The following is a 27,838-nucleotide window of genomic DNA, read 5'->3' on the forward strand; positions in this document are numbered from 1 at the left end:
AATCATCCAGGACTGGATGGACTGGATCCACGGAAAAACGTCTGGAGAACTCTGCAGATCCAGGACGGATCCGCAACTCCACCCAGTGGTCAGAGGTCTGAACTGCACCTGAACGCAACACCCAGTCTGTCTGCAGAGTTTCAAAGTTTTAAAGTCACAGTACTACTTCTGTTCAAGTATTTGGCGTTTTATTGGTTTATTCTCCTCAAAATACTACACTCTGTCCAAGTACTTGTGGTTCTAAAGCATTTCTACTCTCAAATAGTACTTTATAACAAACACATTATGGTTTAAGAGATTTATTCCAGCCAAAATACTGCATTCTGTCCCAGTACTTGTAGTTTTAGAGGTTTGTCCAATCCAAAACACTACTGACTGTACTTGTAGTTTTATTGGTTTATTCCACCCAAAATACTATTTTCTGTTCAAGTACTTGTGGTTCTAAGGCTTGCTACCCCAAAATAATAGTACTTTCTAATTAATACGTTATGGTTTAAAAGATCTGTCACCAAAATACCGTGAACTGTTCATGTACTTGTAGTTTTAAATGGTTTTTATGGCCAAAATTCTATCTTTTGTCTCAGTGCTTGTGGTTTGAAAGGATTGCTACGCCCAAATATTACTCTCTAACTAATATGTTATGGTTTAAAAGATTTCTTCCAGACAAAATACTACAGTCTGTCTAAGTGCTTGTAGTTTTAAAGTATTTTTTCAGCCAAAATACTACATTCTGATCAATAATATATATTTTTAGAGGTTTGTTCAATCCAAAATACAACATTCTGTCCACATACTTGTAGATTTATTGGTTTATTCTATTCTAAAATAATACTTCTGGTCCATTAACTTGTGCTTCTAAAGGTTTGCTACCCCAAAATAGTACTTTCCAACTAAAAAGTTATGGTTTTTATATTTTTATGCCAGCCAAAATACTACTTTCTGTCCAAGAACTTGGAGTTTTCAAATAGTTCTTCCACTCAGAATAGTACTCTCGATTCAGACACAACTACTGACGAGTAATCAGATAAAAGTCCTGAACCAAGACCAGGATCCTACAGTGGACAGAAACCAGTAAAGACCGTTACAAACGGACTGGTTGGATGTCCTCCATTACAGACACACTTACCTGCTAGAGGTTCTCCTGAGGTTCTCAGGTTCTCCTTGTTTCCATGGGAAACACCTGCTGTGGCTTCATTCAGACCTGGAAGTTCCACATTCTCAGTTCTCAGACGACAACGAGGCAAGAAATTGGTTTTAAAACATGATTCAAAACTACTACAAGCAATGAAATTAAGATTTTAAAACACAAAACAACTAAAAAAGGACACAAACCAACTACAAAGAGACACAAACCAGCTACAAAGAGACACAAAACAACCACAAAGAGACACAAAACAACCACAAAGACACACTAAACAACCACAAAGAGACACAAAATGACCACAAAGAGGCACAAAACAACCACAAAGACACACTAAACAACCACAAAGAGACACAAAATGACCACAAAGAGGCACAAAACAACCACAAAGAGACACAAAACGACCACAAAGAGATGCAAAACAACCACAAAAAGATGACACAAAACAACTAAAAAAGGACACAAACCAGCTACAAAGAGACACAAAACAACCACAAAGAGACACAAAACAACCACAAAGAGACAAAACAACCACAAAAAGATGCAAAACAACCACAAAGAGACACAAAACAACCACAAAGAGACACAAAACAACCACAAAGAGACAAAACAACCACAAAGAGACACAAAACAACCACAAAGAGACAAAACAACCACAAAGAGATGCAAAACAACCACAAAGAGACAAAACAACCACAAAGAGACACAAAACGACCACAAAGAGACACAAAACGACCACAAAAAGACACACATTATAATATCCCAGTTAACAGACAGAATAAACATCCAGTCGTCTTTTGTCCTTTATTGCTTTCATTTTCATGTTTCACCTTTATTTTTTTTACAAAGAACATTTCCATTCCTTTCGGACTCTGTCCTGTTTCTCTCTGACTGGTTGCTTCCTTTTCTTTCCTCTGCAGTTTCACGATTCCACTTACATTTATTCATATTAGGGTTAATACAGTGGATCAGAGCCTCTTACATTCATAGAGAAGAAAACGTCTGAAACGCTACAGAAAAAACACCGTAGAAAGAAAACATGAGAGAGAAGGATGAACCAGGAGTATTTACAGCTTAGGACCAACTACAGGCAGTGTAGCTGGTGAGAAAAAGAAAAATGTGACTTTTATATCGTTAAAGTCAAAACAAAACACGAGTGAAATGAGCTCAGCAGGATATAAACAGGGAATAGAATCAAAAACTCCATATAATGACTCAGAGGCGAGCATTTCACCAACACACTCAAAACGTCTCTATAGGCTATAGATATTCAGTTACATTAAATCTTTAATTATTGCTCGTTAAAATGATCCTCAGAGGAACTGTTCGGGGATCTTTAACACTTAACTGCTGCATTTCGTTATATTATACTGTTACATTCTAAAATGCGATCCCAAGAAAAAAACACAAGCCCCTCATGAGATGAAAAAACATCAATTTCTGGTCAAAACTAAAATAATTTTTAATGAACTACAAGATCCTCTGACAGGTGAACACAATACAAATTTAATTAATTTGGTGTTTTAAAGTTGTTTTTTGGGATTAAAAACAAATTAGTTCCTCAACCATTAGAAAGAAAACATGAGGAAAAAGTAGAAAAACAGGTGTGACAAGCTGTTTTAACATTTTCGAGTTGAGTTTGACGTCAGCAACATTGTTTTGATCCTTAAGAACCACAGTTCAAGATGTTTTTAGTTTAGTTTGGGGTTTGTTCCAATGACAGTTAAAGACACCACTTATCATTGACATTTATAGTTCAATCCTGATGTCCTTTGTCAGACGTTTTAGACAAGTTTACCTACCAGGGATTACAGTTACAGATATAAACAGCATTGTTTTGACTAATTACACCATGACTAAGAGTCTGTATTCCAGATATCTCAAACGTAACTCTGAACAGTCCAGATCCCAGTTAGAGATCTCTGTAGCTCCGGGTTGATAATCGCAGATACCACTGACCATACGCACAGAATACAGCTTTGAATTAAAGTTACAGATATCAACAATGTCTTTTTGACCCACAGAAACCACAGTTCAAGATCTTTTTAGTTTAGTTTTACATTTCTTCCAAGTTGTAGACACCACTTATCAGACACTTATAGTTAAGTCCTGACGTCCCTCGTTAGACTTCTCAACACAATACCAGCAGTTAGAATGTTTTATAGTTGAGTCTGACGTCAACATCATTTTGACCCGTAAGAACCACAGTTAAAGAGCTTTGTAACTTAGTTTTGGATGAAAGTTTGAGATGCCACTTATCAGACACTTAGAATGCAGCCTTCAATTATAGTTACAGATATCAGCAATGTCGTTTTGACCCATAAGAACCACAGTTCAAGATCTTTTCAGTTTAGTTTTGGATGATAGTTGTAGACGCTACTTATCAGATGCTTATAGGTCAATCCTGACAGTCATCGTCAGACATTTTAACACTACAACTGCAGTTTTAACATTTTATATGCGAGTTTAAATTCCCATGATTAAAGTTACAGATATCAACAGCATTGTTTTGACTAATTACACCATGACTAAGAGTTTTTATTACAAATATCTCAAACGTAACTCTAAAGAGTCCAGATCCCGGTTAGAGAGCTCTGTGTTGATAATCACAGATTCCACTTACCAGATGCACAGAGTACAGCCTTGAATTACAGTTACGGATATCAGCGGCATTGTTTTGATTAATTACGCCGTGACCAGTCAAATCTCAGACGTCATTGTGACTAGTTATGATGATCATGCGAGGTTTCCTATTGGTCCTGCAGAGCATGGATGGGTGGAAAACGCTGTGCAGACCTCAAATGTTCTTTTGTGACCAGATAAATGACAGATATCGGCAGTACAGATCCCGTCTGGATGTTAAATCGGCTCACTGTTCACGTCTTTTTCCGGCTGCTTGACCAGATGTGCTTCGGTACATTCAGTTTGATGCTTCAGGTGCAAGTTGGTCCGTTTTGAATACATTCAGGTGAGATTTTTCTCCCGGTCCATCATGAAATCTCAACCGATCTCAGGTTCGATTCTCTGGCACCTCTGAAAACCTCCTCTTCCTCCTCCTCCTCGCCATCCCCTTCAGAGATGGCTGTCATGGGAGTGGCGAAGAGGCGTCGGCGGGCAGCGAAGCGTCGGCTCGCCGAGCAGGGAGGGGTGAGGGAGCGAGGTCGCACAGGGGAGGGGGAGGTGAGGAAGTAGAAGGGCGAGGACGAGGAGGTGAGGAGGAGGCGAGTCAGATCATCGCTGAACATCGTGGAGAAGTCCTGAACACTCGGAGACCTGGGCGGCAGGATGAAGGGTTGGACTGGGTCTGGAGGCTTCGTCTGGAGCTCAGCGATAGACGAAGTTGCAACTTTACGAAGCTGCTCGACGGCCGAGACCCGAGACGACGCATCAGTCCGACTCCCCTTCCTTAGCAGGAGAGCCTTAAAGCTTTCACTTCTCTGACACCTTTGGCCTCGGAGGGCAGCAGGTCGAGTCGGGCGAGTCAGGGGGTCGGTAGGGGTCATCGGAGAGGACGAAGAGGAGGACGATGAATGGTTTCTGACGTCTTTTGAATCTTTTCGACCGAACATCTTCCTCTTAGACCTGAGGCACAAAGACAAGATGTCAAAACATTCAGGCAGAGGCTTCGTACATCAGGCTCCGCCTCCTGATTCGGACATCATCAGCCCATTGATGGAGCTCAGTTATCTTAATATTTAATGGTGCGATTTTACACCTATAAAGAGGAAAAACTGTGGTGATTTGTTGGTTGGAAGAGGCAAAAGCTAGCGTACTTTTACCGTCATGACTTCAAGAGCCAATAGTTTTGACTTACATTTTTACTCATTGGTTTTAGGATGGTGCTTGGTTGCATTTAAGAACCAAAACTACTTGATTCTGTTGTGGAACTAAAGCTGCTTGGTTAGATTTAGGCACTGATACCACTCAGTTAAGCTCAAGAATCAAAACTATTTGGTTTAGTTATGGCATCAAAAGTCCTTAAACAGTTTAGGTGCTAAAACTACTCAGTTAAGTTCAAGAACCAAAACTACTTGGCTAGATTTAGGCAACACAGGGCCTTAATGGAATTTAGGCATTGAAGCTACTCGATTAAGTTTGGGAACCAAAACTTCTTGGTTTGTTTGTGGATCCAAAGCTGCTTGGTGAGGTTTAGGCACTGACACCACCCAGTATATTTTAAGAACCAAAATTACTTGGTTAATTTTAGGTCTTGAAACTGCTTGGTTAAGTTTAGTGACTAAAACTACTTTGCTAAAATCTTCATGGTTTGGTTAAAATACAGTATTTATGTTACAAGCCTCCATTTTGTTTATTTCTAGTGTAGCAACTCCACCAAAGACTTGACATGGACATCATTGCGATTATTTCCTGTTCATCACTGATCTGAATGAAAGATAAAGCATCCACTGAGCTACTAGAAGGTGGAGAAGGACCCTACAGACTCTAAACGGAGAAGGTTCCTGTTGAAAAGGAGACAATAGCTAGTTGGGGAACATTTAAAGACCAGAATCTTCCATCTAGGCTACAATAAACTGGGGACAGATTCTAGATCTAACAGGAGAAAACCAAGGATACTGGTGAAGGACTTAAACTCCACTTGCTACAACTTCATTTACAGCTTTACCTGCAGCCAAACCCCGACTAGCAGAGCTTTCACGCCGTTCCTTCCCATACTGCACTGCTCCACAGACAGAGGAACCAAGCAGACATGTGAGGATGTGTTTTAAGGTTTGGTTCAGTAACAGTGTCCGTTAATATTTGTGTGTTTCTACCTGTGGATGACAGCGAATAAATCCTCTGTGGTTCGGGGCCGACCGGGGACGAACATCTGATCTGCCGACACATTGATGAACAGCTCGGCTGGGAAACAACCAAAGAGAAAACTGAAGATTGATCACTGTCATTTCAACAATTTAAGTATTTGTCTTAAATTGTCCTCAAATGGAGTCAGAGAGGTGATTAAACTTGCACTTGTTTCCAAATCTAGTACCAGACTGTGAAGTCAGCGTGTATAATACATTCTTAAACGGATTTTTAGTCCACAGACCATTTATAGCAGGAATATAAGCTCTTATTCAGCAGCTTTCTGACTCAACTGGACCATGCTGGATATCTTATTTCCTCTTACAGCTTGTTTGAGCAGAAACTTGGCCTACTTTATCACACACCTGCAAATACATCAGGCCTACTGACATTTATCACGGTGGCCCTGAAGGCAGCAGAGGAGCCCAGTTTAAGGACAGCTGGTACTTTTAAGGTACAGCTACAGAAAACACCTGCATAAACATCTTGACCCCCATGGAAAAGGTGCCAAACTCAGGCTGTAAATAGTGCTTAAGTACAAGTCTGGTCTTAATCAACAACAAAACAACAACAAATAGTTGCTGGATAAAGTCTTTGGTCTACAACATATTGCAGTGGAAAACAAACGTAATATTATTCATGTAGTCATCTATGCCTGCCATGCGTTCAAGTCACTGCTCATGGACCACTGTGGACTCTTGAAGCAAACAGTAAACATCCTATTCGGTCTACAATATGTGGACGTCGGTCTGCTACAGTTACATGTTGCTTGTTATGTTGAACACTTAAAAAACAACAACACTAAACACAACAACAGTCACCAACTAGAGTGAAGCACTGAGGTGAGGATGACCAAATTTATGTCTCAGGTATGCTTGTGGAAAGCATGAATTGGCCTTTTGGAGCTCCATTATCAACTGTCTTATCTTTTATTTTATTTTTTTTTTGAAAGCCAGTGGTAACGATTCTAAAATGCTGGCCGGTTCACTTGGTGGTTCTACCTGGTTCCAGACAACAGAACCAGTTCCAGAGCTACTACTAACCCGACTTGCCATCTGAAGATCCACTGCCCTCCTTTGTCTGCTTCCCTTTCCTCTGGGTTTCTTCATTTCCTCGCTCCACCTCTCCCTCATCTGGTTCCTGGATCAGGAGGTCTGGAAGTGACAGCTCCCCCCGCAGGCTGTCAGTGGACAGTGCGCTGCTGAGCGAGTACCTGCTCTGACCAATCAGAGCGCAGGAGCTTTCAGAGTCACTCGTCTCTTGATCGCACATTTTCGTTGCTCTCTTCTGAATCGCTTGCATTATCCTGTCTTTTGTCACGTCTCGTTCATCTCCAGACGAGGACGAAGAGGACGACGACGATGATGATGAGGATGATGATGAGGGAGAGGGTGCCATTGTTGATGACATCATCAGCAGTTGCCTGCCTGGTCTCCTCTTTCTCCTCTTCCTTGCTTTGTCTTTTATCTTTGTACTGGATGATGCCGTCATCATCATAATTGCCTTCATCCCTCTCTCTAATGCCCTTTCCTTCTCATCTTCCTCATCATCTTCAGCCAGTGATGACCTCATCATCCTCCTTTGAAATGTTTTCTCATCACCCTGATAAAGTCTTGTCTTGGTGATCCTCGTTACCCCAGTTTGGGAGCCCCCTGTCCAGGTGTAAGCAGCTGCATGGGACCCTGAGCTCCCTAAGCTGCTGTAGGTACCATGACCTATAATCCCTGATGGGTGATGGGTTCCATAGATGGTTTTGAAGGTGCTACTGGTCTCAGTGTTTCTGGCCCCTGTAGTAGCCATGATTTCCGAGGTGCCCATCATCCCCATGGTACCAATGATTCCCAATGTGCCTATCATTCCCGAGGTACCCATGGACCCAGAAGTGTCCATGATCCCCGAGGGGCCCATGGACCCAGAAGTGCACATGGACTCAGTGGTGCTCATGATCCCAGCAGTGCCCATGGACCCAGCGGTGCCCATGGACCCAGCGGTGCCCACTATTTCTAGGGTGCTACTGGTCCCTGTGGTGGTCTGAGTCTGTGAAATACTACTGGTCTTGGAGGTTCCTTTGAAGGCCCTTTTTTTATTCTTAGATGCAAAGAGAGGTTCGGTTGTTTGGGGTGAGGTCAATAAGAGATCTGGCTTCTTGTGCAAAATTGGTGGTTTCTGCCATTGAGGGGAGCTGGCAGGTGAAAGTGTGGCAATGTCTGCAGTTGTTGCATCCATCAAATGTGCAGGCCTCACCGAGTTGTCAGCGGTGCACGTGGAGTGCTTCGGTGAAGGTGCATCATGGGTCACATGTGTATGCAAACAAATGTCCAATGAGTCCACAGGGGGCTCCGAAGAAAGAGCTGAAACTTTTTCCCTGCTCTTTCCTCCACTTTGTCCTCGCCTGGTCTTGGGGGAACCCATGACACCCAGGATACAAAGATCAGGCTTCTTTGGTGGAACTGGCTTCTCTGGTGAGCAGAGCTTCTTGGGGCTGCTTGTCCTGAAGTTACTGTTAATGGTTTTCATATCAGCGTAGGCCAGATCAGCAGCACCAAGATTCTGCATTCGAGATTTGATCTTGTCATTTTTCTCTACTGATGGTACTGTTTTGCTTACTCTATGTGTCTCTGCATGCTCTGTTAGCTTAGCATCTGTTAGCACTGTATCTTTTACCTGCTGTTGTAAATGCGCATGTTGAATAATTGTGTCAATGTGATTTTCATCATCAGGCATTTTTACCCAAGGACTGTCAGGACTGATGACTTGATTGCTTACGTATGTGTATTTCGTATGTGTAGCATACATGTGTGAGTCTTCACTTCCCCGTTCATCAGACTGGATGTTTTGAGGAGTTTCATCACTGCTTGTCTGAGGCCCAGAGCTTCTCTGATTAGCAGGGCTACAAATAATGCCTTTTAAGTTCTGAAGATGAGAATAAGCTGACTCACTGTTGGGTGTTGCCATCTCACTTCCTGCTTGTCTGTAATCATTGTGATTTGATTTGAGTTCCGGGTGCTTTGCGTCAGCATCGGCTGGGTCTTTAGGGCTAGCATTACCCATTAACGCACTAGATATGTTAGCTTCATTGGGAGCTACATCACAGAAAGCATGTTGTGATCCCAGTCCAGCAAGTCCCACATCGGTGTTGGCCAGGCAATCACGATTTACTTTATCGGACATAGCAGATGGTTGGTCCTGGTTAGCATTAGCATGGTTAGAATTAGCTGATGACATGTCAGCATGGGTTTGGACTGCACCATCAGAAGATGCAGCATTGGCCTGCAGGGCATCCAGGTTCTTCACAGAGCGAAGCTTGACGCCCTGCAGAGCTTTGGCGGTGACCAGAGGGCAGGGAGGCGTGGCCACTTTAGCACAAGCTTTTAGAGAGGGGAGGGGGGAGGCAGAGGGCATAGAGAGAGGAGGAAGCGGAGGAGGTGGCGGTGGAGGAGGAAGGTCAGCGATTGGCATGTCTGGGAGTTCTAAAGATGGTGGAGGAGGTGGAGAAGCTGGAGGAGGAGGGTAGCTGCTGTGTCTCAAAGCAAAGGAGTAGGGGGGAGGAGGAGGTCGGGAGAAAGGAGGTAGAGGAGGAGGAGGAGGGGGAGGAGGAAGAGTAGGAGGAGGAGGAAGAGATGAAAGTGGAGGAGGAGCTACAGAGAGTTTGGTGAGAAGAGGAGGAGCAAGAGGCAAAGAGGAGGACGATTCTGGCAGAGGAGTAGGAGGAGGAGGAGGAGGAGGAGGAGGCGGCAGGAGAGGAAGTTTGGCCGAAGACTCTAAGGAGGTGCAGGATGAGAGGGAGGAGGTGGAGGAAAAGGAGGACGACAAGGAGGACAGGAGTGATGACTTCCTCTCTGGCACCAGTGGCTTCGGCTTCCCATCGGCCCGAGACCTTGTCCTGGGCAAGGAGGAGGCGACGGGTGAAAGGGGGAAGGAGGATGAAGTGGAGAAAGGGGAGGTTGGGGGGAGGGAAAAGGCTCCAGGACTGGCTGTGAGAGGGGAGGAAGGGGTGAGGGGGGAAGACAGTGGAGTGCCAGGAGTTGGGGTGTTGGACTGGCTGGAGTAACCACTGGAGGGCGAAGCGAGGCGCTGGAGCCCGGACACAGAGGAGCCAGCAGGTTGGGGATTGAGAGTAAGTCTGAGGCCTCCCTCTCCTGAATGTGGAGATGCCGGGGTGCGGACAGGAGGGTGGTCCGGGGTGGTTGGTTGGTGATCAGGAGTAGGAGACTCAGCAGATGCCTGGCAGTCTGGACTTAGAGGTTCAAAGGTTGTGACGGTCCCACAGTTCAATCCACTCTGGCGTCTTTTGATCCGGGGCACCCAGGGATCGTGGTAGGTCTGGGAAGATGACTTGCACTTGGTGGTGTGCTCCAGGCGGGGACTGGTCGAATAGCGGGAGGGTTTGCTCCGACCAGATCGTCGTCTCAGAGAGTCCGAGCGTAGCGGCGGAGGAGGTGGTCGCTTGGACTTGCGGAGGGAAATGCTGCGGGTGGCAGTGCGATAGTAGGAGGTGGAGGAAGAAGTGCTGGACCTCCTTTTCTCTCGGCTTAGCGAGGGAGAGGAGGTCATCTTCTCAGAGCACAAGGAGTTGCTGTCAGTGCAAGAGGGGGTGGAGCGACCAGAGGAGAGCAGGGGGTTGCAGTTCCAACTTTCCTCAGAAACACATGTTGTGTCCTGGACAGCACTGCTGTGGACACTGGAGCTGGGGGACAGGGGCTGGTGGCTCCATCTGTCCCCACTGTAAGAGTCACAATCGTAGAAATGCTGAGTGCTCTGGTGGGTCTGGGTCTGCTCATCCAGAGCCTGGTAGCTAAACTGAGACTCTGAATCAGTGATGGAGGAGCAGGAGAGGTAGTGGGTGGAGGAAGGACCCTCATTCAGGGGCTTATTTCTTGAGTAAGACCACTCTGATGTTGGGGGCGAACCGTGGATGGACGAAGAGGAGAAAGGAGACTGCGGCAAGACTCTGGCTGTGGAGTCAAATGGCAGCAGGGGCTGGAGGTCGCTGGGGAAACCCTGGAGATCTTGTGACTGGAGACGAGAAGAACAACAGTAAGTGAACTTTTGTCATTTTTTATTTCAATCAACTTTACTGAATTCCACTTCACTGACCTGGTAGCAGGACGAGGAGGCGCTGAGCATCCTGTAGGAGGCGCTGGTACAGCTGGCCTCAGAGTTCAGAGAGGAGTTGGTTGCTGGACGGGGGAGACTGTGGAACTCCGAGGAGTGGTTTTGGACACGGGGGGAGGAAGTAAGGGAGGCCATGAGGCTGGACATCCCCTCTCCTCGAGGGGCTCGGATCCTCCTCGACTGTCCGTCCTTCCGGATTCCTCCATTCTCCTCCACCTCTGTGGCCTCTGATTGGTTGGAGGAGCTGCAGGAGGCGGAAGCAGGTCGACCCACGGTGGAGAACTGACCGGGAAGAACCGTAGAGACTGAAGTTTTGGGGCTGACATCATTTGGTATCCCAGTAACCGTCTTTCGGCGGTTGAGGTTGCGGGGTCGCCTGGTTAGCGAGTCAGCGTTGGAAAGAGTTCTTCGAAAACTGGCCTGACGATCAAAACTCTCACCTGAATTGTAAACAGATGAAAATACAGCATGAGCAACTGAGCCATGACAAGTTCTAAATCCAGCTCTAAGTTTAGCCTTGGAATTGAGTTGAGTCAAATGCTAGGGTCGAGTTTGAAGGTAAAAGTCTGAGTTAAAGCTCAGATCCAAGTCTTGTTCCAGATTCAAGTTTAGTTTCAAGTATTGTCCCAAGTCCAGGTCAAATCCCAGTTTACCGCAAGTCACAAACCAAGTCAAAGTGTAGGTCAAGATGATTCAGAAGTACGAGTTAAACCCCAGTTTTGGATCAAAACTCAAGCTTGTCTTGAGCCCAAAGTATGAGCCCTGAATTCAGGTTCAAGTAGAGATAACGAGTCGTAATCAAGTCTCAGTTTTGCAGCAGGTTTTATGTCTGAGATTAATCCTGAGTCAGATTCACATCTTAAACCAAAGTCAAATCTCAGTTGAAAGTCATGTCCAAGTCCAAATTCAGTCTTAATTTAAAGTTATATTAAAAGCCTGGATCAAATCTCAAGTTGGGTTGAGTATGAACTGAGAGTTCCATGTCAAGTTTAAAGTTGAATCCCAACTTTAATCTTGAATTCTGAGTTTAATCTTGAGTCGGAGCTTTGAAGTCCAGCTGTACCCGTTACGTTGATGGGGACAACATCAGCAGCGACCGCCTTCGCCTGCTGCCTCATCCTCTCCTCTGGCGTCGGCAGTCGAGGCGGCGGCTCCATCTCCATGCCCACCGTCGGCTCGTAGGCTGGCGAGAAGACGTCCCAGCAAGAGGTGAGCTGGACAGGGTTCAGGACCAGCGGAGTCAGAGGTCGCGTGTTGTTCAAGATGAACCTCTCGTCTTCATCTGAGGATGCCGACGACTGACAAACAGAAAAAAAGCTTCGTTAAACCAGGTAAAGTCCAGATACAGCTCAGTTAAAATTAAACTACCTGGACTCTGATCTAGTCTGGACTGGTTGGGTTCAAACTTTATGTAGAGTCACCTTTAGCCTCATTAACTTAGCATGAAGAGTTCTAGTACCTCAGTAGTCTAGTTAGTCAGGTGGGCATTACAACTCTACTTCAGGGGGTTCTAATCTATTTTAGAGAGGTTCGATCGATGTTTACCTTCCTCCTCCAAACTGAAAACTTGAAACAAACTGAAAAACAAGACTGAGAGAGAAAGTCCAAGACCCTGGACCTCTGAGAAGAGACATGAATGAAGGCAGGAAGGGTGAGAAACAGAATAAAGAAGAAAAGCAATGGTGTCAGTTCTCCAGTTTGACCAGCAGGTGGCACTAAAACACATCGATTCTCCAAAACCAGAACCAGAACTGAGCCAAACGGACTTAAAGCGGCACATCTGTTTGTTTAGATAATAAATATAAAGAATAAAGTCATGGAATAATCATCATCTGATTTAGGAATCTGAAACCATGGAGTATTTATGACTGTCCCTTTTTTAGAAACACTTAATCAATACGCTCCCAATAACGTGGATCGATTAATAAATAGTTTTTCTTCTCATTTATATTCATTTTATGATGGAAAGTCAAACAATAACATGCAAAGTGACAAGAAAGAGACTAAATTAGCACAAACAGACTAAAACAACCAAGAAAAGGTGTAAAAATGACGAGTCAAAAAATGACGACGAGAAGAAGAAAACAAAGTGACTACAAGGAGATCAAACGAGGCTAAAGACACACAAAACAAACAAAAAATAACACAAGACAACGACAAAAAAGCAGAAAATGAGTAAAAATAGACAAAAATGACAAAATTATCTTAAATAAACACAAAACAAACACAAAGAGATGCACAACAAACAAAAGCTGAACCACAGAAAAACTAAAAGTGACGACGTAAAGAAACACAAGGATCAGAAAAAGACTCGAAACAATCAGAAAGGGACAAAATTAGGTTGAAAAGACAAAAAAATGAAGTAAGACAACTACAGAGACACAAAATGATCACAAGAAGATGAGAAAGGGACTTTAAAGAGACTAAATGAGTGCTCTGAATGGTCGGGGCCTTCCAGACGTCCTGATTGGCTGTGCAGTCCGTGGGGGCTCATTAATATTCATGAGGCAGCAGCACTGCGTCTCACCATCCTCCTGCCTTTGTCCCTCCAGCGCCGCCGAGAGCTGTCCTCTGATTGGTCGAGGCCTGGGCTCTGTGGGCGGGGTCGAGCTAGTCCGGGACATGCTGCAGAGAGAGAACCAGAGGTTACCATCGATCAGACTGGGTTCTACTGCGGCGACATGCAGCTGCAGTGCTGCATGCACAACCCTGCAGCGCTGCAGTCTGCTGCCTTCAGTCAGTTCTACGGAGAACATCAGAAAACAAACACAATGTTGGAAATCTGATCATCACATCCACAGTGTGTTGCAGAAGGTGGCTGGAACATATTATGACAAGAATGTGCAAAATGGTGACAAAGAGGCACAAAACAACCACAAAAAAACATAGAAAATGAACAAAAAGAGCCAAAACGACCACGAAAAGATGAAAAACCACTATGGAGAAACACAAAATGGAGACACACAGAGACACAAAGGGATGGTAAAAACACAAAAAACTAACACAAAGAGACAAAATTACTCCAGAAAGATGCCAAACAACCAAATGAGACACAAAACAACCTCCAAAACGACACGGAAAATGAGCACAAACAGACCAAACGACCACAAACACAAACAGACACACAAGAACGAGAAAAATATGCTAAATGGTGACAAAAAGGCATAAAACGATCACAAAGAAACAAAGAAAATGAATAAAAACAGACAAAACAACCACAAAAACACACAACAGAACCACAGACAACCACAAAATGGCCACAAAGAAACAAACAATAAAAACACACGGAGCTAACACAAACAGTCAAATCACCCAAAAAGAAGCAAAACAACCACAGACAAACACAAAATGACCACAGCGATATTAAAGTACTACAAAAGCATGGTAAAAGACCACAAAGAGACACAAAATTATGAGAAAAAAGGTCAAAAATGATGACGAGATACAAAACAACCACAAAGAAACATAGAAAATGGACAAAAATAGACAAAATTACCACAGAAAGATGAAAAAACCACCATGAAGAACCACAAGACAACCAGAAAGTTACAAAACAACCACAAAGAGACATAAAATGACGACAAAGAGACACACAACAACCACAAAAAGACATACAACCACCACAGAGACAAACAACCACAAAGAAACACACAACAACCACAAAGAGGCAGAAAATGACTACAAAGTGACTCAAAATGACCACAGAGACACAAAACAACCACAAAAAGGGACAAAAAAAACACAAAGAGGCACAAAACAACCGCAAACCAACCACAAAGAGACACAAAATAACCACAAAGACACACAGAACAACCAGAGACACAAAACAACCACAAAGAGACACAAAACAGCCACAAAGAGGCACAAAACAACCGCAAAACAACCACTAAGAGACACAAAACAACCACAAAGAGACACAAAACAGCCACAAAGAGACAAAAGCAACCACCAAAAAATAGAAAAAGAGAGAAAACAACTACAAACAACCACAGAATGTCCTCAAAGTGACACAAAACAATGAGAAAATTATGCAAAATGGTGACAAGGAGGCACAAAACAGCCACAAAGAAACATTGAAAATGAACAAAAAGATGCAAAACGACACAAAATAAGCATGGAGACAAAAAACACACACAAAAAGCTGCTAAACGGCCACAAAAGGACACAAAACCATAATAAAAAGAACCATAACAGCCACAAAAAAGCAAAAAACAGACACAAAATCTAAACAAATCACTCAAAACGAAAACAGAAACACAAAATATGATGAACAAAAATACACGAAATGACCACAGAATACTGTAAACACTTCCAATGTTTAGTCACTTTTTTGGTCATACATTTTGGGGTTCATGAGAAATCTCCCAACCAGAAATGTTTCGTCGGATATTCCTGCTTTAAACCTTGTAGCAAAAGATAGTTTTTACTTATTGCTCTGACAGGATCGGTCAGATTAGGTAAATTTTTGATGCTCACCTCGCAGGTCATCGGCGCTTCCTGCTCGTTTCTTCCCGGCGATGAAGCGTAGACCCTGCCGGGGCTTCTGGGTAGTGTAGTGAACAGACCACCTGCTTTCACCATCTCCTGCAGCACAAAGAAGAAGAAGAGTTCGTGAATCCATCCAGCAGCAGCCTCGGCACTCCTCAAGGTTACCTCTACAGGGCTTTTATTGTGAAGGAGACAGGCATCTCATTAACACACAGCATTCTGACTCTAGATCATTTGCCCCTTAGACGTCACCTCGCTGCAGGTAGCTATACTCAGAAATACTCACAATACTCTCAAATTCATACACTTTTACTTCATCTTCTGCAAAAACTTTAACAAAGCAACAACAAAAACACATTGTATTTGCTTTAAAGTTCATCACACACAAACAAATACCAGCTACAGAGACTAGAACTGGACTCCAGGAGGTTCCTGGGATCCTCAAGGGGTACCACAGGTCCTTGAAGAGGCTCAGGTGGTCCTTCAGGTGCTTGATCACGTGTCAGACATGTCTGATGAGGCATGAGGTGGTTCTTGAGAAGAACCTGAGGTCCTTAGAGAGATTGAAACCATCCTTGAGACTGTACGAGTGCTGCTTGAACAGGTTCCTAAAACCCTGATTTGGTCTTGAGCAGGTACCACAGGCTCCTAAAGAGGTTAAAACGAACCTTAAGGGTCCACATACAGGGTTAGAGATCAAAGATGAGGCTTTAAGTGGTTCTTTAGAAAAACCTGAGGTCCTTGAAGAGGTTCTACAAGTACAAGATATTTCTACGGATTATCAAGAAGGTCTAATAGATCTTTGAGAAGCCACAGTTAGTCCTTCACCAGGTACCAGAAGTTCTTAAAGAGCCTAAAATGGTTCTAGAGCTCATTCTGGGTCAGCAAAGGATATACATCACAATATGATATACAAAGGTCTTGAGGAAGGTCCTGGGGTCCATGAAGGACTTCCAGGAGCCAAAGAAAAGATACCACAAGACCTTGAATAGGTCCTTAAAATGTAGATCCTTAAGGAGTCCATGCAGAGTCTTGAGGTGGTTCTGATTCTTTGAGCCTGAAATGATCCTCAAGGACTGGAAAGTTTTCAGGAAACCACCAAAAAGGTATAGTAGGTCCTTGACAAGCCTCATTATGTCCTTGAGCAGGTACTGCAGGTTCATAGTTTGTGACACGGTTCTAAAGAAGGTGGCACAAAGCCTTAAAGAAGCTGAGATGATCCTTCATGTTGTGAAACCACAGTTTGTCCTTCACCAGGCACTACAAGTTCCTGAAGAGCCTAAAATGGTTCTAGATGAGGTTCTGGGGTCACAAGCAAGAAGATACTGAATTCCATAAAGGAATTCTAGGGGCCATGGTACCACAGGTCCTGAAAACATGCTGAGATGATCCTTAAGGTATCTGAAACACTGTCAAAAATCAGTGATGGAGCCAAGGAGAAGGTAACACAAGTTTCTGAACAGGAGTCCCCAAAGAGCTTCTGGAGGTCCTTGAGAACTGTACATGTCCTTGAGGAGTCCTTTCAGAGTCTTGAGGTGATTTTTTGAGTACTTTTCACTGAAATGGCACTTGTAGAAGTGTCAAAGTTATCTAAATATTCTCTGTAATCATCAGTAGCATGAAATAGATGTTTGAGAAGCTGTAGTTTGTCCTTGAGGAGGTTACTTTGACGTCACTTTGGTGACGTCTAAAAATTAGATGAAAGTTTTGTAGAAATCATCAAGCAGGTATAAAAAACCTTTGAGATGCCTCCATTTGTCTGTCAGCAGGTAATATGAGTTCTTAAAGAGGTTTAGATGGTTCTGTAGGAGGTTCTGAAATCACACAGCTTCTCAGTTAAGGTCTTGAAGTTCTTTAAGGAATTCTGGGTCATGAAGAAGGTACCTCAAGTTGTTAAGTATGCAGTAAGTGTCAATCAGAAGTTTTGAAGGACCTTTAAGAACAGGTACATGTCCTTAAAGAGTCCTTGAGGTGAATCCAGGGGGCATTGAGAAGCTTGAAGTTGTCCTTGAGCAGATACTGAAGGTCCTTAAAGAGGCCAAAATGGTCCTTCAATGGTTCTAGGGCCACAGTGAAATACAAGAACCTTTGAAATGGCTCCAGGAGACCTTGAAGGGGTTCTAGAACCATGAAGGCGGTACCACATGTCCTTTGACATGTCCAAAGAGTGTTCCTTGGTTTCCAGGGACCATTCAGAAGGTAGAAAAGTCAGAAGCCTAAATTGATATTTAAGAGATTCTGGGCATTACAAAGACATGTCAAGGTCCTTGAGGGAAGTCTTGAAGTCCCCTTAAGAAGTCCAGTGGGCACTGAGAAGTTACCACAGATCCTTCAGTGTTTCCCAGGAGTGTTTGAGAAGAAAAGGAGATCCTTAGGGGTATTTGAGGAGATTCAAGGGGCCTCTGAAGAGATTCCAAGGGTCCTTGAGAAGGTTCTGAGAGGTAGAAAGCTCTTGAATTGGGTCTTGGAGTCCATGGAGACTCCAGGGGTCCTGAAAGAGATTCCAGGGGTTGCCAAGGACATTTTTTGGGTCCTTGAAGAGATTCCAGGTATCCTTGAGAATATTCCTGGTCTCGTGAAGAAATTCCAGGGGTCTTTGAGAAGTAACAGGGTTCACAGAAAAGCTTAAATGGTACCTGAGGAAGTTTTGAGAGTCTTGAAGAGGATGCCAGAGTCCTTAAGGAGACCCCAGGGGTCCTTGAGGAGATTTCAGCCATCCTTGAGAAGTGATGTTTCCTTAGAGAAGCTTAAATGGTTCTTAAGGAGGCTGTGAGACTTATGAAGCCTTGAAGAGGGTCCTGGTGTCCAAAGGAAGATTCCAGGAGTCCTTGACTGGTAATGGGTTCCTTAATTGGGCTTAAATGGTACCTTTGGAGGTTGTGGGAGTCTCGAAAATGGTGCCAGGGTCCTTAAGGAGACTCCAGAGGTCCTTAAATAGGTTCCAGGGTGCTTGAGCATGTGCCAGAGGTACCGTTAGTGCTCTGCAGGTGTTCCAGGGTTTTGGAGGGTCCTGGAGTCCTTGAGGAGAGTCCTTGAAAGCATGTTGCCATGGTAACATGCAGTGAACAACAGGATGGCTCTCATACAGGTAACCGCGGCGACCTGAACAGCGAAACATGCAGCTGACAGCCAATCACAGAGCGGCAGACAATGAGGTCATCTGTGGGTTTTAGACTCACCGCGACTCTGGCTGAGGAGTCTGAGGACGGACTTGATGGCTGCTCCGATCAGAACCATGACGATGCTGCTCAGACCCACAGCAGACCCACAACAGACACACAACAGACCCACAACAGACCCACAACAGACACACAGCAGACCCACAGTCCTGCCGCTGCAGCAGACAGCAGCAGTAATGCAGCTCGACTCTCTGCAACGCTGCTGCTGCTGCTGCTGCTGCTCTCCTCCCACTGCTCTCTCTCTGCTCTCTGACGGTGTCGCTCGCCCCCCCTCCATCCTCCTCCTTAAATCTACACACACACACACACACACACACACACACACACACACACACACACACACACACACACACACACACACACACACACACTCTATGTTGGCATCCTGCCAGCACACGTGTGTCCTTCGTGTGTGTCTTCAGGTGATGAAGGTGACACAAAAAACACTGAATGAACACACACTGTGTCTGTATAAGTGTGTGTGTCCACTCTTCATCTACACGTTTCTTTATTTCTGAGGACTAAACCAACGACAGGTTTAACTCCATGAAAATAACATTCAGCAGAGTTACACATGACAATTTGTCTCTTTGCGGTCATTTTGTGTCTCTTTGCGGTCATTTTGTGTCTCTTTGCGGTCATTTTGTGTATCTTTGCGGTCATTTTGTGTATCTTTGCGGTCATTTTATGTCTCTTTGTGGTTGTTTTTGTGTCTCTTTGTGGTTGTTTTATGTCTCTTTGTGGTCAATTTGTGTCTCTTTGCCGTCATTTTGTCTCTCTTTGTGGTCATTTTGTGTCTCTTTGTGGTCATTTTTTGCCTCTTTGTGGTGGTTTTGTGTCTCTTTGCAGTCATTTTGTGTCTCTGCGGTCATTTCGTGTATCTTTGCGGTCATTTTGTGTCTCTTTCCCATCATTTTGTGTATCTTTGCAGTCATTTTGTGTCTCTTTGTCGTCATTTTGTGTCTCTTTGCCGTCATTTTGTGTGTCTTTGCGGTCATTTTGTGTCTCTGCGGTCATTTCGTGTATCTTTGCGGTCATTTTGTGTCTCTTTGCCGTCATTTTGTGTCTCTTTGCCGTCATTTTGTGTATCTTTGCAGTCATTTTGTGTCTCTTTGTCGTCATTTTGTGTCTCTTTGCCGTCATTTTGTGTGTCTTTGCGGTCATTTTGTGTCTCTGCGGTCATTTCGTGTATCTTTGCGGTCATTTTGTGTCTCTTTGCCGTCATTTTGTGTATCTTTGCGGTCATTTTGTGTGTCTTTGTGGTCATTTTGTGTCTCTTTGCAGTCATTTTGTGTCTCTTTGCGGTCATTTTGTGTCTCATTTTGTGTCTCTTTGCGGTCATTTTGTGTCTTTTTGAGGTAATTTTGTGTCGCTTTGCAGTCATTTTGTGTATCTTTGCGGTCGTTTTGTGTCTCTTTGTGGTCATTTTGTGCCTCTTTGTGGTGGTTTTGTGCCTCTTTGTGGTCGTTTTGTATCTTTTTGTGGTTGCTTTGTATCTCTTTGTGGTGGTTTTGTGCCTCTTTGTGGTCGTTCCACATCTAAATGAGGGTCTGGATCGTGGCCTTGGATCTCCTGAATGTAGAACGTTGATAGTTGATGGAGGTGACATGTGACCTTCATGGTGAAAGTGAAAGTGAAAGTGTGTCGACTATGTGGGCCAGTGGAGCAGCTAATTACCATCAGTCTGACTGCCTCCACCTTACAACGCTCATAATTAGCTCCAGTAATTAGACAGAAAGTAGGCCATCATTATTTCATGCTGTTATCCACACAGGAGGAGCGGCTAACGGAGGCTAACGGAAGCTAATGGGGGCTAACGGACCACTCCAGGTGTGCTTCACCTGGCCAACATTTAGCTGCAGGTGACAGGTGAAGCCAACAGGTAGCAGCTGCTGCCACTCCAAAGCCTGTTCATCTGCTAATGCAGGAATTAGTCATTAGCCTAGCGTATGGAGCGGCTGCTAATCCTTGCACACACACACACACACACACACACACACACAGGAGATTATGCTAATTAAGACAGACTGAGGAGAGCTGCTGTGTTTCTGTTTAGTCTCTGATCAGACAATAACATCACTGATCGATGACACCATACTGAGCCAAAACCACCACGTCCGGACCAAAACCACCACATATGGCACCAGAACCACCACATCTGGCACCAGAACCACTCCTTCTGGCATCAGAACCACCAGATCTGGCATCAGAATCACCACATCTGGCACCAGCACCCTCACATCTGGCACCAGAACCACCACATCTGGCACCAGCACCACTCCTTCTGGCATCACAACCACTCCTTCTGGCATCAGAACCACCCGATCTGGCACCAGAACCACCAGATCTGGAACCAGAACCACCACATCTGGCATCAGAACCATCACATCTGGCATCAGAATCAGCACATCTGGCACCAGCACCACCACATCTGGCATCAGAACCATCACATCTGGCATCAGAATCAGCACATCTGGCACCAGCACCACCACATCTGGCATCAGAACCACTCCTTCTGGCATCAGAATCACCACATCTGGCACCAGCACCCTCACATCTGGCACCAGAACCACCACATCTGGCACCAGCACCACTCCTTCTGGCATCACAACCACTCCTTCTAGCATCAGAACCACCCGATCTGGCACCAGAACCACCACATCTGGCATCAGAACCACCACATCTGGCACCAGAAACACTCCTTCTGGCATCAGAACCACCACATCTGGCATCAGAACCACCAGTCCTTCTGGCATCAGAACCACCACATCTGGCATCAGACCCAACACATCTGGCATCAGAACCACCACATCTGGCACCAGAAACACTCCTTCTGGCATCAGAACCACCACATCTGGCATCAGAACCACCAGATCTGGCATCAGACCCACCACATCTGGCATCAGAACCACCACATCTGGCTCTGTTCATGACTCAACTCATATCAAATCAAATTCTTGATATCTGTCACCATGTGGGACTGAACTGAGCCAAAACTTTAATATCTGGCATCAGAACCATCATAACATTTGGCACCAACACCAAATCTGGCACCGAAATCCAGACATCTGGCACCAAAATTACAATGTTTGGCACCAACACCATATATGGCATCATCTAGGACCTAACTAAGTCAAAACTTTAATATCTTTAATACAGACTTCTGGTCATCCTCCCAGAAGTCTGTACACATTGTGGAACTAACTGTACCATGGGAGGCAGCAGTTGGTGAAGCATATGCTACGTCTACAACCAAGCTTCTGAAGGGAATGGGAGTGCGAGGACAGGCCTTCCGACGAGCTGTCAACTCCATATCAGAGGCTGCCGAACGAAGCAGCAGATGGATATGGATCAAGAGAAAGGACACCAATTGGGCTGCGAAGTGACCATCCAGGGGTAACTGAGGAGGGGGGCACATCTGGGACGCTGGGTGTCGCTGTTAAGCCCTTTGGAGGTGTAGTGGGCTTAAATTAAAGAAACGCCAGTGAAGAGGGGTGCCCACCTGAAGACCACAGTGAAGTGTTTACCCCTGGATGGTCCCTTTGCACCCCTACTCCCCCTACTCAATACCAAGTGCTGATTAATCTATGGGATTGTACCATCTAGTCCTATGAGCTCAACTGATAAACTTGCACCAAAATTCAGATATGTGGCACCCTCTTGGGCTAAACTGAGCTAAAACATTGACATCTGTCACCAACCAGAACCAAACTGAGTTAAAATGTTGATATTTGCCACAAAAACAACAACATTTGGCAGCAACACCAAACCTGGCACTAAAACCATGACATATGGTGCCTGTACCATGACATCTGTCACCATCTTGGACCCAGCTAAGCCAACGCCTTAACATCTGGGACCAAAACCAGGACATCTGGCACCAAGACCAAACCAAAGCATTGCTATTTGGCACTTAAATCACAATATTTGGCACCAACACCATATATGACACCATCTAGGACTAAACTAAGCCAAAACTGCAGTATTTGGCACGAAAACCAGGACATACGGGCCTTTACCATGACATCTGGCACCATCACCATCTAGGGCCAAATTGAGCTAAAACCTTGATATATGGCACAAAAACCAGGACAACTGTCACCATCTAGGACCAAATGGAGCCAACACGGTGACTTCTGGCACCATCGAGGACCAAGCTAGGCCAAAACTTTAAGATCTGGCACCAAAACAACAACATTTGGCACCAACATCCTATCTGGCACCAAAATCAGGACATATGGTGCCTGTACCATGACATCTGTCACCATTCCGGACCAAACTGAGCCAAAGCTTCATTGTCTGACACCAAAATCCAGATAATTGGCACCATCTAGGGCCAAACTGAGTTAAAACCCTGACATTTGGCACCATCTAGGGCTGAACTGAGCTAAAACCTTGATATCTGTCACCAAAACGACAACATTTGGCACCAACACCATGACATCTGGCACCATCTGGGACCAAACTAAGCCAAAGTTTTAATATCTGGTGCCAAAATGTAGATGTGTCCAACAAGGACCAAACTGAGTCAAAATCCTGACAACTGGTACCAACACCATATCTGGCACAAGAACCAGGACATATAGTGCCTATGCCAGGACATCTGGCACCATCTAGGACCAAGCTTAGTCAAATATCTCAATAACTGGTTATTAACACAACAGACTTGTAACCATTAAGGATCTGTCTTACCTGCCTGTGTCATTTATGACATTTTGTTATGTTGTCTCTATTGTGTACTATCTTCTAAATGTGTATTAATTACCTTATTTTTTCTATAGATTATTCTGGTCTTATGAAATGTACTCACAGTTTTACTATATGCTTTTAATGTATTGTGTTATTGTAAACTTTGAACTGTATGTTTTATCATTTGACATGTTTTGTTTGTTTTTAGGATGACTATTTTACATCTGTCCAGGGACTACGGATGAAAAATAGCCTTTTGGCTAATTCTGGTGCATTGACAGAAATGTTCACTAATGTACACTGTCCCTGTCAACTAAATAAATAAATGAAATGAAATGAAACGCTTTAATATCTGGCACCAAAATCTAGATAATTGTCACCATCTTGGGCCAAACTGAACTAAAACCTTGACATCTGGCGCCAAAACTCCAACATTTGGCACCAACACCATATATGGCACCGTCTAGGACCAAACTGGGTCAAAACCCTGACAGCTGGCACCAGAACCAGGACATCTGGGACCAAACCCTGGACCATAGAACATATGGCCCAGCCAGACCACCTATTCTGGACCAAACCTGGCCAATCAGCAGCAGATTATTCTCGTGAAGGTTCTACTAGAAACCGTTCAACTACCCAAAATTCCTAGCAGTACCTCTCAGCAGAAGGGGCGTGGTCTGCCGGGCCTCCTGTCCGGAGCTCTGCCCTCGCCGACGTTTGAAGCAGAAGAAGCCGGTGCGGTGCCGCCTGCTGGGTCGGTAGTGGTACTGTGGCGGTACTTCTGGTTCCCTGAAGCCCGGCGGGATGCTGAGCGGGGACGGGACCGGAAGGGCGTACCCGGGGCGAGGCTCTGGTGTCGGGGGGCAAGAGCTGGTCCGGCGCCGCTGACCGAGGACGGGGCAGGAGGGGCGCTGCAGCTGGAGGGGCGGCGGCGGAGGCGGCTTCCCATGAGCCTCTGAGGCCAGGAACAGCTTCCCATGAGCCTCTGGGGCAAAGGATGGGTGGACGTGGGGCCGCGGGGGCAGGTGCTGGGGGCGGTACCAGGAGCTGTTGGACTGCAAATGCGGTGGAAGGGGCTTCCTGTCCCCCAGATGGCGTCGTGGTGCTGGTGGATTTTGGCGCTGAGGAGGCGCCGCCGCAGACTGCCCTCTGTCTTCGGCTGCAGAGCAGCCATCTTACGTGGGAGGAGCTCATCGCGCTCGTCGTCGGGATTCGTGTTCCAGCAGCGAGACGCCACGCCAGGCCCCACCCCCTCACCGCCCAGACACTCCACATACGAAATCATCCTGTCCTGAGAGCTGATTGGCTGTCAGATGGTCTGCGACTTTCTCCTTTGTATCGTCATCTTTCACAATAAAACCCTCGGAAGATTTCTAACTTTTCTCATTTTCTTTCCCTTCACAATAAAAGTTCGAATAGTGTTAAATCCTTGCTGGTCACTAAAAAAAAACTCACTTCACAATAAAAGCCCAGACTTTTCAAAATAAATGTTTGGAGAGACTTTAGTTATACTGTCCTTCAGAGGAAATGACGTTTTTTCACTTCAAAATAAAATAAACTTGATAAAATCCCCAAAAGGCAAGGCTCTCGGAATGAAACATCCAAAATATCAGACTTTCACAATAAAACATCCAAATTGTCAGACTTTCACAATAAAACATCCAAAATGTCAGGCTTTCACAAAATTATCCCATGAAGGTCAGTTTTTCACATTAAATCCTCATACAGTCACAATAATAAAAATCCAAAATGTCAGAATTTCACAATAAAACTGCTCCAAACATCAGACCTTCACAAAAAAAATCCCTCAAAACATCAGAATCTCCCAATAACATCCCTAAAGGTCAGATTTTCAAAATAAAATTCCCAAAATGTCAGTCTTTTACAACAATGGTCCCTGAAAGATCAGATTTTCCCAATAAAATGTTTACACTTTCACATTAAAATGCCGAAAAAGCATCAGACATTTTGCCCCAAAAGGTCAGACTTTTAAAATTAAATCCCAAAAATGTCAAGACTTTCACAACATATCTGCAAAAGATCAAACTCTTGCAGTAAAACTCCAAAAATGTCTGACTTGTATAAAATAAAAACACTTCCTGTGTCTCCTTCTCAGACGTCCTTCAGAGGAACTCCACAAAAAGACATTTTTCTAAACTTCTGGAGACATTTTGCACCTTTGTGGTCCTTCACAAACCAACCTCACACATCTTCACCCAAAGCTCCAAACATTTCACAATAAAAGAACCTCCACATGGCATAAAAGACTCCACGAAGCCAGATTCCTGCTGCTCCCCTTTCTCCACATTAAAACAGTAAACTGATCCAGACCCGGAGCTGCTCCTGGTTGAGGATGTTTCTGTGGCGCTGCGTCTCCTCTGTGGGATTCTAATCTACGGGATTATCCAGGTCTGCAGATGGCAGGTATTTACACCACATGCTGCCTCCCACTCTGTCAGGAGGAGGATTCTAACTACAGAAGGTTGCAGCTTAATTAAACTTCACCTGAACAGCTGCTCACATTCTGCTGCTGGAAACAAACCAGGTAGCAGCCGACAGGTGGATTCATACGCCACTGAAAATAGACCCCAGGAAACACACCGCTACTTCCCATTTAGGTGATAAATTCAACATTTTAAAAAGTTTATGAGAAAGAAGTCACCAGAGGCTACAAGAAGACACAAAACAACCACAAAGAGACAAAACAACCACAAAGAGACAAAACAACCACAATGAGGCACAAAACAACCACAAAGAGACAAAACAACCACAAAGACACAAAACAACCACAATGAGGCACAAAACAACCACAAAGAGACACAAAGTGACCACAAAGAGACACAAAACAACCAAAACGAGAAACAAAACAACCACAAAGAGACACAAAACAACCACAAAGAGACAAAACAACCACAAAGACACAAAACAACCACAATGAGGCACAAAACAACCACAAAGAGACAAAACAACCACAAAGACACAAAACAACCACAATGAGGCACAAAACAACCACAAAGAGACACAAAACAACCACAAAGAGACAAAACAACCACAAAGACACAAAACAACCACAATGAGGCACAAAACAACCACAAAGAGACAAAACAACCACAAAGACACAAAACAACCACAATGAGGCACAAAACAACCACAAAGAGACAAAACAACCACAAAGACACAAAACAACCACAATGAGGCACAAAACAACCACAAAGAGACACAAAGTGACCACAAAGAGACACAAAACAACCAAAACGAGAAACAAAACAACCACAAAGAGACACAAAACAACCACAAAGAGACAAAACAACCACAAAGACACAAAACAACCACAATGAGGCACAAAACAACCACAAAGAGACAAAACAACCACAAAGACACAAAACAACCACAATGAGGCACAAAACAACCACAAAGAGACACAAAGTGACCACAAAGAGACACAAAACAACCAAAATGAGAAACAAAACAACCACAAAGAGACACAAAACAACCACAAATAGACACAAAACCACCACAGAGACACAAAATGACCACAAAGAGACACAAAGCGACCACAAAGAGACACAAAGTGACCACAAAGAGACACAAAACAACCAAAATGAGAAACAAAACAACCACAAATAGACACAAAACCACCACAGAGACACAAAATGACCACAAAGAGACACAAAGCGACCACAAAGAGACACAAAACGACCAAAAAGAGACACAAAACAACCACAAATAGACACAAAACCACCACAGAGACACAAAACGATCACAGAGACACAAAACAACCACAAAGAGACACAAAATGACCACAAACATTTAGCTGATCCTGACAGATTGCTGCTGGTTTAAAGGACTTTATGTTTTTAAACTCGATGTTTTCCTTTTTTGATCCAGCTGTAATTATTGGATTCATTAAGCTTCTAACAGTGAGACTAATCACAATTAAATATTTCAGTCATTGCCCAGCACTAGGAGCAGTAACCATAGCAACAGCTGCACGAAGAGACGGCAACAGCTGTAATCTGAAAACACTGCATCAGGACGACACACACACACAGACACACACACACACACAGACACTCACACACACACAGACACACACACACACACACACACACAGACACACAGACACACACACACACACACACACACACACACACACACGCACACACACAGAGAGAACGTAGAACGTCTGCATGAATTCTCTCACCTTTTACATACGGCATGCTGCCTTCGCTCGCCCACTGTCCATCGACATGTTTGTGTGTCTGTTGTGAGTCTGTTGTGTGTCTGTTGTGAGTCCACAGACTGAAGTAACTCCAGATTCCTCTCTGGGTCTCCCCTCCCTCTCTCATCACAGACCAATCCTCATTTATCCTTCCCCTCGGCTTGGCATTGTTGTGTGTCTCTTTGTGGCTGTTTTGTGTCT

General features: G+C 44.5%; 1 protein-coding gene across 5 annotated transcripts; it reads right to left on the reverse strand.

Moving 5' to 3' along the window:
- Positions 1–1,931: 1,931 nt before the first annotated feature.
- Positions 1,932–27,779, reverse strand: LOC110962543 (NHS-like protein 1). Of its 5 annotated transcripts, none has more exons than XM_051941937.1 (8): positions 27,620–27,779; positions 15,536–15,643; positions 13,587–13,684; positions 12,123–12,357; positions 11,042–11,499; positions 6,988–10,960; positions 5,914–6,001; positions 1,932–4,723 (listed from the first exon to the last, which is right to left on the reverse strand). In XM_051941937.1, the coding sequence occupies exons 1-8, from the start codon at positions 27,762–27,764 to the stop codon at positions 4,132–4,134; spliced, it is 5,697 nt and encodes a 1,898-aa protein (XP_051797897.1). In that variant the 5' UTR covers positions 27,765–27,779; the 3' UTR covers positions 1,932–4,131. The 5 variants fall into 5 exon arrangements, with proteins under 5 accessions (XP_051797897.1, XP_022066231.2, XP_051797896.1 ...); XM_022210539.2 differs by lacking the exon at positions 27,620–27,779 and adding an exon at positions 18,727–18,982; XM_051941936.1 differs by lacking the exon at positions 27,620–27,779 and adding an exon at positions 18,416–18,624.
- Positions 27,780–27,838: the final 59 nt, after the last annotated feature.

This window comes from Acanthochromis polyacanthus, chromosome 22 (assembly GCF_021347895.1).
Source record: "Acanthochromis polyacanthus isolate Apoly-LR-REF ecotype Palm Island chromosome 22, KAUST_Apoly_ChrSc, whole genome shotgun sequence".
Taxonomy (NCBI): domain Eukaryota; kingdom Metazoa; phylum Chordata; class Actinopteri; family Pomacentridae; genus Acanthochromis; species Acanthochromis polyacanthus.